Genomic DNA, 14,609 nt, shown 5'->3' with positions numbered 1-14,609 from the left:
CAGCAACGACAATATATTCTTATTTACTATCATTATTTTTTTATTATACAAAAAAGTTTCATGAAATTTCGAATGTCAAAATATTGCTCATTTGAATTGGTCTCACTATGCAAAAAAAAAAAATCGTTTAAAAATTTAAGACTGCTACGTATTATATATAAATGTTTCTTCTGCATATAATATATTAAGTAGATTTTATCAATAATAGGATATATTATACAATACAAGATAAAAATTATTTCATATATTAATATTCACAATCTCCATGTACATATTTAGCTCTCCTCGTAATTTCAAACATTAGTTTATCTGTTATTAATCATTAATTCAGTATAATATGAACATGCTGAAAATGATTGCATTATAATACAGTAACAGATTTGACATGTTCCAAAAAGTCTGGCAACATTTTGTCGAGTCTCTTTAATATTCAGTTCGAAAGGGCAACAAATATTGGCAACGCGACGGGGTGACCAGCCCTCTCCAGTGTTTGCCCAAGTGTTCATTTGAGAGTCCGCGTACCCCCGGGGATGTTTGAACTGTTTTCCTTCTTCATTCTGCGAACCGACATTTTATTTGGTATTTATTCCCCGCGTTGAATTTGATTTGCTTTATTGTATTGTTTACGAAGGGCCAGAGGAGTGCCGTGCCGCTCGCTACATTTGTATGAAAACTGCCTATCCAAAAATATCTACAATACGATAAACATATCGCTTATGTAAACACCCTGTTTCGATTAATGTTTGGTTTGATTATTTATCTTCTTTTTTTATTGGAGGGAAATATGTAATAAAATAATTAAACAAAATTAAATTTAAAAATATTCGAGTGTACTCAACTCAAGTGGTCCTTTAAAATATTAGCATAATCCTAGTACACTTTCAAGTTGAAATCTCTACTACTTTTCACACATTCCCCATATATGTACATGTGCAAAGAAGCTTTCTCTTGTCCCAACGGTAAAAGTTCACCCTCATCTATAGCATACAAGCATCGTAGGGGAGGAAGATATGAGCGGATTTATATAAAGTGTTTTAAATTCTTTTGGGAGAACATGTGTTGCGTTGACATAACATATGATGTTGTGTCGCACGCCCTCTTCGACTTGTCACAACACACTTGATAAAATACTTCATAAGAGCGATTATGTTACGTTTTATTTGTTTTCCTCAGGTAACCGAAGTTTCGCAAAGGAATAGTAGTGGTCTGGGTGGCAGTGGGTCTCCAGACGGTGGATCTCCTCGTCCCAGTACTGGTTCAGGAGTTACAGCCAATACGGCAGTACAGGCAGCGGCTTTAGCTGCCTTCCAAGCTGGTCAAATGTCTTTCATGACTCAAGTATGTTTCTTTTCACACCGTTAAACTCAATGCAAATTTTAGATCTGTTGCTAAGATTCTCCTTCTGATTTTACAGGGTCAACAAATGCTGTTACAAAATCGAGGACTGCAAGGTATACCGGGATTGTCGGGAGCCGATTTGCAGGTTCTGCAGAGGACACTGCAGTTGCAGGGACTCGCGATGTTGCAAGGATCGCAAGGTGTACAAGGAGGACAGTCGCCATTTTTCCTCCAAAATCAGGTAAATTTTATTTTATAGTAATAGTATCGAATCCTAACATTTCATCTGTAATGGTGTATGTATGTATATATATATATATATCAATTGTTGATGCTTCTACAGGACTTGCTTTCCCAAACACTATCGAGGCAAAACCACTCAGGACGAGGAATTACTCATTCTGTCCAGGTGGTTCTATAATCATTAAAATCGTTTTATATGGGCCATAGATTTGTTTTTTTTTTTTTAATTTTAAGCATGTTGAATGTAATTATTTTGTAGTCGAATTAATAGTGTCAAAGATTATTGCAATATTTAATGTTTGTTTTTCAATTCAGGTGCAGCAAGCTGTGGCTCAAGCAGCCCAGCAGCTTCAGCATCTTCAACAGCAACAGCAACAACAACAGCAATCACATACTCCACATTCTCCAAACAGCGGGAGTGGAGGTGGATTAGGCTCAGCCGGGGGCCCTGGCTTGGGTAACACGCCCCATGGCTTACTCCAGACAACACCCCCAAGTTTAGCACCTGGTTTGCCACCAGCAGGATTACTCACACCCTCAACACCAAGTTCTGGCGGTCTAACGCCGCATCATCACAAAACACCACCAGCCAGAGTGCTGGAGCCACAGCCAGACGAAACCACCGACTTGGAAGAATTGGAACAATTCGCCAAAACATTTAAACAAAGAAGAATCAAATTAGGTAAGAATTAATAGATATAAATGGAGACGATATTCGATGAATATGATTTTATTAATTTGTTATTTTTATCAGGGTTTACCCAAGGAGATGTCGGCCTTGCCATGGGCAAATTGTACGGAAATGATTTTTCCCAGACGACGATATCAAGATTCGAAGCTTTAAATCTCAGCTTCAAAAATATGTGCAAATTGAAACCTTTGCTGCAGAAGTGGCTCGAGGATGCTGATAACACGCTGAATAACCCCAGTTCGTTGAGCAACCCACTGACGACTCCGGAAGCGATAGGTCGTCGTCGCAAGAAGAGAACCTCGATAGAGACCAGTGTGAGAGTGGCTCTAGAGAAGGCCTTCCTCATGAATCCAAAACCTACATCCGAAGAAATATCGTCGCTAGCAGACAGCTTATGCATGGAGAAGGAAGTGGTTCGAGTGTGGTTTTGCAACAGGCGGCAAAAGGAAAAGAGGATCAACCCACCATCGTCAGCGTTGGGCAGTCCCAATTCCATGTCGAATGGAAATGGGGCCATGTTTGCAGCTGCTCTGGCTAACTCCTTCGCTGGGGGCCCCCTCGCCTTGGTGACTGCGCCCTCACACTACGGCCACCCGCCCCTTGCTAACCTGAAACAAGAATGACGGCACGACTGGGACTTATCTACTCTACTAGCCTCTGACAATCGATTCATCGACTAGTGAACGTATATAGCATCCCCAAATGTTAATATTAAGTCCCCCCAACCCATCGTGCAATCGACAGTGTGTATAGGTATTTTGAGAAACAATCGAGTGTTCAAAATGCAACTAAATAAAAAAAAGTGCGGAACGTACAATTTTTAATATATATATATAAACATATATATATATAAATATTTACTATAATATTAGGGCACTAGTTATGATCAAAGACCGAAATGTATCAATGAAACAATAATTAAAATTACATGCATATATTTAAATGTGAATGATTGTAAGTCTCCGTCGCATTAAAATCTCATCTAAAAAAGGTAAAAATAATAAAAACAAAAACCATAGTGTAACTTGTAAGTATTCCAGTATTTCATCTGTCCAAAGAAAATTATAGCAACGACTGGATCTCTGTCATCGTGTTCATAATTTGAATTGAATCGAACAATTTATCCAAAATCATCTTCAACACTTATACTAACCCAGTCTTCCACGGACTATAGTTCCTATATTAATGTGTAAAGTTTTTTTTTTTATATTTCCATTTCTTTTAACCTTTGACTGTATCTATGTACTACATATCCTATAATCTTTCGTGACATAAATGGTCAAGTCGACTTTTTAAAACTTGACTCGGCCATTTATGGTGTAAAATATAATTAAACTTAAAAAAATTATCACGACACTTACTTATTTATTTTCATTTATTTATTTGTTATGATGCGATAATAATTGGCAACATAATGGAATAAATTTTTTGTGTAAAGCCTCTTGTGGTTTACTACCATTTTTATGGAATTAAATTATTTTTTATGATATTAATTTAAAAAATATATATATATATTAGCACAAAGTACATTTTATAAGTAGAATGTTATCGTTTCCTATAATTTATATATGATGATTATTTTCATTTTATTATTTCCCTGAGATGGTATGAAATCAATTAGGCTTTACAATATAAATGCTCCTTTTTAAAATACCACTTTGTAGTGAAGAAAAAAGTGGCATTTACTCATTATCAATGCAGGGTCTTAAAACAAAAATTTATATTTCGAGAGTGATGCCACTTTTATTTGAATTGAATTTTGATTATTAATTAAACAGTGCTCGGCCAGAACTCATCTCTCAGCAATAATTTCTAATGATTGGTGAAAAACTGTTATGTTTAAAAACCAGTAAATGTATACATTAATGAGGACCAACGTGATGATGAGTTCCTATTTCAAGTTTATTAATCATTTATAAAAAAAACTGTAAAACTATCTGTTTAGCTAACATAGTTATTAAGCGAGTTTATAATTATGTAAATCCTTTATAATAATTGTCTGTTTATTGTTTTTTATTTGTTTTTTTAGAGATGTTATAATTGTGAACTTATATATATATATATTAGCCGAAGAATATAAACATATAAGACATTATTCTTTGTAAATTTCCCGTTTGTGTGTAAATATTTAACGAATAAAGCAAAACAATTTCACATGATACATATCTATCGATTATACAGCAAAAATCGAACTGGTGAAAGAGCGTTTCGACTGCAAATTATTTAGTTTTATAAGTGAAACACATTAGTGAAAATTAAATTGATATTTGTTTTCGATGTCAATCGTTCAATTTACATCAAACTACACTTTTTTATTCAACTATTAATTTCAAACTGATACAAAAAAAATCTACAATAAAATGACATAACAAATAGATAAATATTACTATTATTCATCTCAGTAGTCGAATTAAAATCATACTATGGACCATGGCTGGGGTCTTGCCCATGACGGCAGGTAAACCGTCACCTAAAACTTCTTAACTCGGAATAGTTTATAGTATGGTTTTAATCAAGCTACTAATTTACATACATTGGATATAAAAAGAAAGAGTTATAGTGTTGAATGCCGTTATCATTGGAAAAAAGTCTATTTAATGGCAAATTATAATTACAAAAACACTACGGCTCTGTATGTTTGGATAATTACTGTCGATTACATCTTCAAACGGTTAATAAAAGTTGAAACCCTGATAATATATAAAAATTTACGTCAAATTGTAATAAAAATGAATTCACTATTGTATTCTATCAAATAATAGTAATAATTTTAAAACAATTTAATACGACTAAAAATTATATTTAAAAAAAAATTTAAACATGTAAATACATATTTCAGGGTTTCTATTAAAATTAATAATGCCGTTGTATATTAAATGTTTTTATTACTAAGCAGTCTGAGGAAATAGATTGATATAACTCAAGAATCAAAATCATGTGCATTTAAATGTGATTGTGTCCATAAATGATTATTTTGTAAAAATTAGTATTCAACAGTAATAAATATCATATCAATAAATATTAGTACAGTCAATTTGAAATAATTTCAAATGAGTTGTTTTATTACAATTTCACGAATAACACACATACCTAACTCTATTAATATTGGATACATGCATGACCAACGCCGTAATTTGTCCCATCAAAAATACGATTGGATTAAAATTAACTCTTCTATTGGCAAAAATACTGACGAAAATCTGCTTAAAATTTAATTTAAACAAGGAACTTAGTACATATTTGCTTGTATTTGATTCTTATAAATCGACAAAATCTATAAAATATTTCATCCTTCTGCTAAATGACTTTTAATTTTAACATGTATGTGTGCACCAAATATAAAGAAAGTTTTTAAAAGATAGAAATTATACCTAATATAATTATTTTTGTTGCTCATATTTTCATAATATAAAAAATTTCTTACCTGAATCTGCCGAATGTCAACACATCAGTGAAACTATCCACAATATAAATTAAAGACTTAACAATATTGTAAACAAGTAATAACTAAAACATCTTAATAAATGTATGTGTGTAGATTATACGAAATATAGAGAAACAATGTTTGTTGAAAAATCAAAACAAATAAAATATTAAATATATACTTTGTTTTTATTATATTGCCATCAGATATTATAATTGTACGTACATATGAACAAATAATCTGAAAAGTTCATTATGAAAAAGAAGCTACATATTTCAAGTGCATTGGATCATAAATTAGACCCAGTAAGTATAAAGAGCATCACCTTATAATAAAAAACCTATCTTCAAATATAAAATTCGAAAAGATTCTACATTCACGCATGCATATGTATGTACATGCATATATTATTTCTCTACTTAATACGTAATAAAAAAATTAATATGTATCATTAATATATTTTTCTATAAACTGTAAGACTAGCGAACTTATGTAACTTGTCAGTTATATCTATCAAAATTGCAATACAAATATAGATAAGATATGTATTTATTTTTAAATATTGTACAAAAATTTTCCTAATGAACGTAAATTAGATGATACAGTCAATCTCATAATATAAGACATTGATAATATAAGAATGGATTTTGATATACTGCATTGAAAAATCACTGAAAAATAAATTATTGTTAGAATTAAAATATATAATAAAATTAATATACATATATATAATAAAATTATGTTGAAAGAAATATGTATATACCTGATTGTATATGTATTAAAGATAAAGAAACATAGACAAACACTAATATGGAATGCATCGATCGGTCATAATCACTGCCCCAAATTAATACGGGCAACATCAAAAACTTTCCAATACTTGCCAAAGTAATTGCTTTCCAAATTAATAAATAATCAACTGCAATGAAACGTTACGTTTACATTAAATTCAATCTGAACTTTATTAAAAAATAGTACATTTAGTAATTTATTTACCTTTCCCTTTAACTAGTGATGGTAATCCAAAATATAGCGAAAATATGAAAATGATACCGATAAATGCCAATGTTGCTGCAAAAGAATTTAAATATTAAAATTGATCTATGCATATATGTAATTAAATGTACAATTTGTGGTGGAGGAATAACAAACCAAGCAAACTGCATATAAAAATTCCTCCAAATTCATATAATATTTCTTCATCCATATTATCAGGAAATTTGTCTTTAGATATTTTCACTTCACTAAAACAAAATAAATGTATTAAATCAAACGTGTTTTTTTGATACGAAACAATTCAAACAAAAAAAACCATATATACTCTGAAATATTCTTTGAATCTGTCACATCTTGATGTTTAGATAAATATCCATTGGACCAATCCACGTATGTTTCCATTGCCACCAGCATTAAAAACATTCTCCAAAATGCCTAAAAATTATAACATTTACAACTGTCACTTTTAAAATTATTTCAATATTTGAATTGGAGTATTTACAAAATTTCACCTTAAACTCAGTATTGTACAGAACGTGCCTATAGGCATCTGTGGACAGCAGCACCAAGTCTATTATAATTATGAAAGGGTCATATTCAATATACTTATCAGCGACGCTCCCACAAAAAGTCTATAAAATAAAATGATAGTTTTGTATTGCTCGACATTTAAAAGACAAATATAAGACTGATCAAATCTTTTTTTTAGGTTATTTTGAACATCTATAAATCATTTTACACATTGTGTTAGTCTAAGGGCGTGTTTTCCATAACGACGATACAAAGGGCCGGCGAAACAGCCACAACAGACACAACATCCATTTATAGCTTCGTCTGTAGACATCACAATACAATTACAGCCGGCAATTAGATGTGACACTACGTTTGACGTTTGACAACAACAGAGCAGTTCTACCAACCTTATGGTAGAAAAATGTTGTACACTAAAAGAAATAGATTTTACATCGAATTTTGAGTAAATCGTACTTACAAAATTAGCATTGAATTACATATATAGGTAATTTATCGTCATAGCTTCCTTTGTTTTATTGGCAAAAATTTTATTTGGCAACTTGCATAAGGGTAATGTTATTTTCTCATAAATTTATCTTAAAAATGTGTATATTAAACATTATAATTAAAATATGAATTAAAAATTACCAAGTTTGTCGTATTTAAGCGTAGGACTTAACAAAAACCTTAGCTTAGAATTTTTTGTAAAAATGGAAATTTGACTAGGCCAGGAACATGGATGCCATTCGAAATACTATGAAACTTAATCAAATTGATTAACATTGTAACAAATTTTAATTTGTTGATCAGAAGGTTCTTCAAAATAGTCAATTGTCACCAACCTCCTGAAAAACGATTCAGTGACTATTCCGCAAAAAGCGATCTCGCAAACGTAACTAAAATCTCAATCACCCACACAAACTATCACACTAACTAAAACTCGAGTTGCAGATTATTCGATACTCGCGATTTTAATAGCAACGATTGTCGTGCGTGCGATCGCAATTTGTGAAATAATCTGTTTACCTGATCCGTTAAAATAAAATTTACTGCCCCACCTTCCCCATTCTAGATTTAAAAAGGTGGATCTGTTGACAGTGGTGCACCATGCATATGTGCGACGTAATCGAAATTATTTTATATACAAAAAAATTAACGATTTATACAAAAACCCGGCTTTTGAAAAAAATCGGTTTTCGGTTTTGAATTTTCCAAAAAACTGGATTTACTTGAATATTTGTGTTTCGTATAACTGCAGGGGGAGGGGGGGGGGTGAGAATGTAACAGCGACTATGTATGTGGTCGTCGTCGTCTCTCGTCGACCAGCTCGTTCTGGAACGGTGCGGGGTGGGGTAATTAGAAAGTCACGGCTTTCGGTTATGACCTTGTTTATTGATGATGTATAAATGATGCCGAGCTGGGGAGTACGCTCGGCGCCTCTGCCCCCTTTTTGCGGAGGCTGTGGATGAGCACGCCAGTGGATGAGTCTCGGAAGGCGGCTCGATCGCGTCTGTGAGAGCTCGCCGTGTTCAGTTCGGGTCGAACACGGAGCCAAGCCTACCACGGAGCGGCTGGCCATTACGAGCTGGCCGTAGTCAGTACGGGTCGACTACGGGAGCATTGTAAAGCCAAACTCCTCGGATGGCTTTACAATGCCAGTGATGAGAGCTCGCCGTGATCAGTCCGAGTCCGGATCTCTTCGGCTGGCTGTTACGAGGCTGCTACATCTGGCGGTCCTCGCCGGGATTACCGAATGAATAGACCTACTCAAGTGGATACTAAATAGCAACGGTCAAAATTGCCCGCGCTGAGGGAGAAGCCCATGAGGCGCAGGCCGTAAGAGCACAACCAACGGCCATGAGGGTTCAGCTCGAACAATTTGTATTAAAAATTCAACACTGACAGACTTATCAAAATCCAATAGGCTCCATATTAAATTAAAAAATATATATGGTAGGATGATATGAATAATAAAAATAAACATGAGAATTTTGGAGGTCGCAAAATATTTATTCTTAAGAGGAAGCCCTAATCTTAATTTAATGGGAGGGGAGGGGAGGAAGGTCATGACTAGAGGACGACGGTGGCGTTTCCATTTCCCAAGAAATAGGGTTGACTATTGTCAATTACTGTTGTCCTACAAAGCTAGAGAGCAAAAAAAGGTTGAAAATAGAAATTGACAATAGTGAACCCATTTTTTTGTCCAAATAGAAACCGACCGCCGTCCCTTATTCATGACATAATTAACTACACCGTGGGTCTACGTGACGAGACGGAATGTTAAATTACAGAAAACACAAATATCAGAAGGCAAAGATCGAAAATCGAAAGATCATAAGTCAAAAGATCAAAAAAAATGGTGCATGGTAAACGGTACATACTCACTTAATTTTCGCGAGCAGAATACAACAGGAACAAGAGGAACATGCTTTTCCTCCCGTATTCTGCGCGCGCACATTAATACGGGAGGAAAAGCCTGTTCCTCTTGTTCCTGTTGTATCCTGCTCGCGAAAATTAAGTGAGTATGTACCGTTTACCATGCACCATTTTTTTTTTTTTTGATCTTTCGACTTAAGATATTTCGATTTTCGATCTTTGCCTTCCGATATTTGCGTTTTCTGTAATTTAACATTCTGTCTCGTCACGGAGACCGCTACACCATGTATTCAAAATGATTTTTGAAGAAAAATTGTATGAATTTTGTAATTCACTATGGTCGTAATATTAGAGGTTAGATGCAACAGTTTGAAGGAGAGCGAGAAAACGATAGAATATAGAGTCGAGTTGCCGGAGAATATAGAGGTGGTGAGGGAAAAGAAGTGAGCCTGCGTTGAACCGGTTTCGATGTGGAGTCGCCAGTTATTGAGTCGCTGCGGCAACGCCATCATCGCCAGAAGACTTCATCTCACTCCCAGAGTCATGGCTCCCATCCAGGTAATGTTGCATCACAACTGAACTGTTTGCCAACATGCATACGTACATTCGCACGATTTCGCCGGCACCGGCTACCGGCTACCGACTACCGGCTTATTATGTAACTCATCAACTCTCGACTCGATTCCCACGATTCGTTTCCCACATTTTTTTATGTATTCGTGCTTCTGCGACCGCCTGCTGTGGCGGTAATTATTTTTTGTGCAACATACGTGAGCAAAGTCTTCGTATAAATTTTGCGGGAAAAATGTATCGCTACGTCAACGAATGACGTTTCCAGGTTATATGACAGTTTATTCAAGGTCGAAGGGTTGCGGGCTAAGTGACAGTTGAGCAGGTCATGAGGTGGCCGATAACAGTCATTTACTATTTGATCATTATTACAATGAAGCGCTTACTCCGAACGCTAACAGTGATGGTGCAATACTTTAAATACATAATAACATAATACTAACATTTCATTTGGAACTGTTATTTTGTTTATATACATACGTATACTTCTGTTTATGCAAAATTGTATTTTTTTATTGTTCCAATTAAATATTTTTCAAAATACAGCAACCATCAATATTCATTTGGAGATCATTTAGAACGTAATAGAACCGACCCATTTGAGTAATATTTTAACGACCGCAAAATCATGAATCTTTTTTTGTATGATGTAAATAATAAGAAAATTTATCAATTTAACAAACAAAAATAGAAGATTTTTCTAATTTCTTATGCGATGATTTTGAACATAAAAGTTATGAAAGCCTTTATCTACTTCATTATTATATGAATTTCATTTCTGTTCCCGATTATCATTATTTTTCGTTATATGGAACGTCTTACCTTCATTTAATCCAAATAATTGTAAATAACAGTATGAACACTATAATATTATCGAGGCGAAAGGAATGAAATGATGGTGTGTTTTAATGCACGACTATTTAATATGAGTCGGGAAGGAAGTAAAGTGGTAGCCACCGACATGGTCGAAATGATCTCAATTCACAGGATGGCGACCCAAACTGAACCATAGTATTAATACATGGTTCCACAATACTATTAATTTATTAAATTTACTTTAATGAAGCACAAAAGCAAAAAGATTCATTGAGTTGTGTTTATCGAAATGCTATCAATGTGTAGGTTTCATCGGTTAAAACTACATTTTTACATACATATTTGAAATGTACACGTTTTATTATTCAAAACTTTTTCCCATAATTCTTTCAAGTTTTCAAAATTTATTAATTTTATATTCCAATATTAGTTCCAATTAAATATGCTTTACTATATAGAAACTAATAATTCAGATCTTTACTTTGCTTCCATTCTACATAGTACAATATTCTTTATTTGCATATTATACATATGTATATCATTTATATTTATGTATTACATATATGTTGTTCGTCAGATATGTTTTTATTGTTCCATTTATCGACACAATCTCATTGACTTTCATATAAACGAAGGTTGCAAGGTTATACCGTTTTTCACGCTTCATTAATATTTAACGTATTTTTTTACATAAAAGAATGTCGGCAAACTACCTACTCACCCAGTCGTGCAATCCAATTCCTAGTTTTTTGTACGAAAATGAATGGTTTTCATTTTTTATTGCCTCAAATTAAATTTTACAAGGACACCATTTTTTGTGTTATTTCAGGTTGGCGATAAGATTCCTAGCGTAGATTTGTATGAAGATTCACCTGCAAATAAAATCAACATTGCCGATTTTTGCAATGGAAAAAAAATTGTTTTGTTTGCTGTTCCCGGCGCTTTCACTCCAGGATGCTCCAAAACTCATTTGCCTGGATATATAACTGCCGCAGACAAACTGAAAGAAGATGGCATTTCTGACATTTTATGCGTATCCGTTAACGATCCATACGTAATGGCTGCTTGGGGTAAAGCCCAAGGTACCGACGGAAAGGTAATATTTACTTACAAATAATCTCAATCCCTGTCAAATGTTTCGTTCTATAAAATGTTATTATTTCAGGTACGAATGTTGGCTGATCCTCTCGGATTGTTCGCAGATGCTGTAGATTTAACAATCAATCTACCGCCATTAGGTGGGAAACGTTCAAAACGCTACTCAATGGTAGTAGACAATGGAGTTGTAAAGAGTCTCAATGTAGAACCCGACAACACTGGCTTGTCTTGTTCTCTTGCCGATAAATTAAAAGTCTAATGATTGAAATCTGCTCTATATCTACCAGAATTACGAATAGATACATATTAGCTTATAGCGACTCTTTTTACAATTTTGTCACCTCATTATTGTGAACTTATGACACAAAGTCTTACCAGTATACATACATTGAAACGACACGTTTTCCTAATGCAAGTTGTGCACTTTTGTTTATACTTCTATATGTAATATGCATGCATTTGCATACAATGAAAATGTATAATACGTAGTTATAGGAATTTTAGTTGATTTACCTTTGGCTGAAACGCAGATGATGATGCCTTGTAATATTACTTAAATTTTTCGTAGGATTTTCAAATACATATCACATGTATACTGTAAATATACAATGAATCTTCAACTTTCATACATAAATGGTTCCTAAATATACATACATACATACTAAAATGGAGCAATAGAAAAAAACTGTTTGAAAATATTTGTTTCCAAAAACATCAATTCAATAAAAACATCATTAATTTTCTTAACTGTCAAGTTCTCAGCAATGTGTTTTTTCTTTGATTTGAAGAATGGGTAGGATTTTGCGGTCAACTAGTATGAAAGTTGAGAATTCCTTGTATAGCAATTTGTCAATTTATAATTCCTAATCTTTGTTGTGTTGTATGATATTGATTTTTTTATTGAATTATAATTTTAAGACATTCCAACATATTGTATTATTACCTTTTCAAATAACTTGTACCCGTTGATTTTATATACATATGTAGTGCAACATTGGGTAAATGTACATGTATATATATACCATCCATCGGCAAATGGAAGATTAAAGGCATTGAAGAACAAAAGGGATATGAAATTTTTTAGTAGATATGTGAATGGAAATTTTTTCATAATTCAGATTTTTATTTAACCTTAGCGTTAAGTGTATTATTGTTACATACGTTGTACATTTAATATGACGATGTCAACATAATATCGTATTATGTAGAGAGTTATTCATAGTATTTTGATTATGAGTTGGTGACAGTGGTTTATAGAGAGGAGAGTGAATGAAGTTGGTAGTGCTGTTTGGCGAAGGGTTGGCGTATCTGTCAGATTGACAGTTGCTTGGTTGGGGGCGGGGGCGGGGGCGCATGAGTGTGGGGCGGCTGCTGGGGCGGGGGCGGCTCCGGGTGGCCGTGGGGGCGCTTCTCTCCGCCCTGGTGTCGGCTGTCCTGGTCCGGGTGTGGGCAGCCGCCCTGCACACGGGTCGCACTGAAGCCGACGTTTGGCTGGACCAGAACCAGCTCGGTGACTATAAGCAACTCTTCAAAGAAAAAGGTATCATATCTATTTCACCATCCAATTATAATTGTAGGCTTTCAAACTAAATTGTCATTCAGAATGTATTGTATATGTGTTGAAAATGTGGGTGTGCCTTATAAGGGTGTGTTTGGTTTTAAGGCAGGGCTACTCTCAATACTGATTTAATACATCAGAAAACAATAAGTCGCCATTCATTTTCAGGAAGTTTCAGCTTAATTTTTACAATTCATCTATCTGATAAATGAATTTCTGCTGAAAAGGTTATGTAGAATCTTTCTTGTACAATATAATTGTAAATGTAATTAGAATATGCCATAGTACTAACATATCTAATATATAATTTCGAAAGATACTTTATATGTATGTAAGTTTTGGTTCGTAGAATCCGTGACGTTAAATTTAATAATAAAAGAACAAATGAATGTTCAAATAAATTGAATGAAATGTTTACTATTAGATTAGTCATGTTTAAGCGATTTATATTACAAATATCGAGCGAAGCCGGGTAGAACCACTAGTATAATATATTTTTTAATTCATATTACAAAAAGCAATTTCATGGAGTTGTTGCCACTATACTCATGTGTTATGTTAAACTATTTCCTAATATAATAAGGCGGCGCTTACAAACAAGCATCTCAATCTTCGTACACGTATGGATGCGAAACGTGATCTCTGAAGACCAAGATGATCAGCCACTTCGAAGCTTTTGAGATGTGGGTCTGCAGGCGTATGCTCAAGATCTCATGGACCAAAACAAGCAACAATGAAGCTGTCCTCAGCATGATAGGAAGAGTAAGGAAATTTGTTTCTGTCAAGCGGAGAAAGATGGAATACCTTGGACATATGTATGATCGGGGGTCCAAAAACCATGGGAAACATAGAAGGAAGAAAATGGATTGGCAGGAAGAAGTTGTCTTGGCTTTGAAACATGCGCATCGGCGCATGTGGACTGATATGAGCGCCGATTAGATGTTCCAAGCCGCTGAAGACCGATGCGGCTATCTACGAATAATCAA

At 34.0% G+C, this 14,609-nt stretch overlaps 4 protein-coding genes across 5 annotated transcripts in view; 3 read left to right on the top strand and 1 right to left on the bottom strand.

Moving 5' to 3' along the window:
• The window catches only part of LOC143911652 (uncharacterized), a 115,680-nt gene extending 112,618 nt beyond the window's left edge, over positions 1 to 3,062 (top strand). For both annotated transcript variants that reach the window (XM_077430632.1, XM_077430633.1), the window contains 4 exons: positions 1,174 to 1,338; positions 1,415 to 1,579; positions 1,897 to 2,263; positions 2,336 to 3,062. In XM_077430632.1, coding sequence (XP_077286758.1) covers positions 1,174 to 1,338; positions 1,415 to 1,579; positions 1,897 to 2,263; positions 2,336 to 2,895 — 1,257 coding nt within the window. In that variant the 3' untranslated portion in view covers positions 2,896 to 3,062. The remainder of the gene's footprint in view (positions 1 to 1,173; positions 1,339 to 1,414; positions 1,580 to 1,896; positions 2,264 to 2,335) is intronic.
• Positions 3,063 to 4,522: 1,460 nt separating this feature from the next.
• On the bottom strand, positions 4,523 to 7,612 carry Arv1 (ACAT-related protein required for viability 1). The gene is made up of 7 exons (XM_077430402.1): positions 7,432 to 7,612; positions 7,205 to 7,324; positions 7,018 to 7,127; positions 6,849 to 6,940; positions 6,693 to 6,767; positions 6,460 to 6,615; positions 4,523 to 6,367 (listed from the first exon to the last, which is right to left on the bottom strand). The coding sequence occupies exons 1-7, from the start codon at positions 7,534 to 7,536 to the stop codon at positions 6,252 to 6,254; spliced, it is 774 nt and encodes a 257-aa protein (XP_077286528.1). The 5' UTR covers positions 7,537 to 7,612; the 3' UTR covers positions 4,523 to 6,251.
• Positions 7,613 to 9,926: 2,314 nt separating this feature from the next.
• Prx5 (Peroxiredoxin 5) lies at positions 9,927 to 13,120 on the top strand. Its single transcript, XM_077431543.1, has 3 exons — positions 9,927 to 10,139; positions 11,797 to 12,063; positions 12,133 to 13,120. Exons 1-3 carry the CDS (start codon positions 10,050 to 10,052, stop codon positions 12,322 to 12,324), a joined length of 549 nt encoding a protein of 182 aa, XP_077287669.1. The 5' UTR covers positions 9,927 to 10,049; the 3' UTR covers positions 12,325 to 13,120.
• Positions 13,121 to 13,318: 198 nt separating this feature from the next.
• The window catches only part of LOC143911858 (apoptosis-resistant E3 ubiquitin protein ligase 1), a 57,984-nt gene continuing 56,693 nt past the window's right edge, over positions 13,319 to 14,609 (top strand). Inside the window, exon 1 of the mRNA XM_077430931.1 lies at positions 13,319 to 13,605. Within this exon, the coding sequence (XP_077287057.1) occupies positions 13,419 to 13,605 (187 nt within the window). The 5' untranslated portion in view covers positions 13,319 to 13,418. The remainder of the gene's footprint in view (positions 13,606 to 14,609) is intronic.

This window comes from Arctopsyche grandis, chromosome 5 (genome assembly GCF_051622035.1).
Source record: "Arctopsyche grandis isolate Sample6627 chromosome 5, ASM5162203v2, whole genome shotgun sequence".
NCBI lineage: Eukaryota > Metazoa > Arthropoda > Insecta > Trichoptera > Hydropsychidae > Arctopsyche > Arctopsyche grandis.
The sequence above is the reverse complement of the archived record's forward strand: the minus strand, read 5'-3'. Positions and strand labels throughout refer to the sequence as shown.

Bases quoted from the DNA above. Each gene is read 5' to 3' on its own strand.
- Prx5 (XM_077431543.1), top strand. From the start codon at position 10,050: ATGTGGAGTCGCCAGTTATTGAGTCGCTGCGGCAACGCCATCATCGCC. The intron at 10,140-11,796 runs GTAATGTTGCAT...GTGTTATTTCAG, and splicing joins GAGTCATGGCTCCCATCCAG to GTTGGCGATAAGATTCCTAG. The intron at 12,064-12,132 runs GTAATATTTACT...TTATTATTTCAG, and splicing joins CCCAAGGTACCGACGGAAAG to GTACGAATGTTGGCTGATCC.
- Arv1 (XM_077430402.1), bottom strand. From the start codon at position 7,536: ATGTCTACAGACGAAGCTATAAATGGATGTTGTGTCTGTTGTGGCTGT. The intron at 7,325-7,431 runs GTAAAATGATTT...TTTATTTTATAG, and splicing joins CCCTTAGACTAACACAATGT to ACTTTTTGTGGGAGCGTCGC. The intron at 6,941-7,017 runs GTATATATGGTT...ATTTTGTTTTAG, and splicing joins GATTCAAAGAATATTTCAGA to TGAAGTGAAAATATCTAAAG.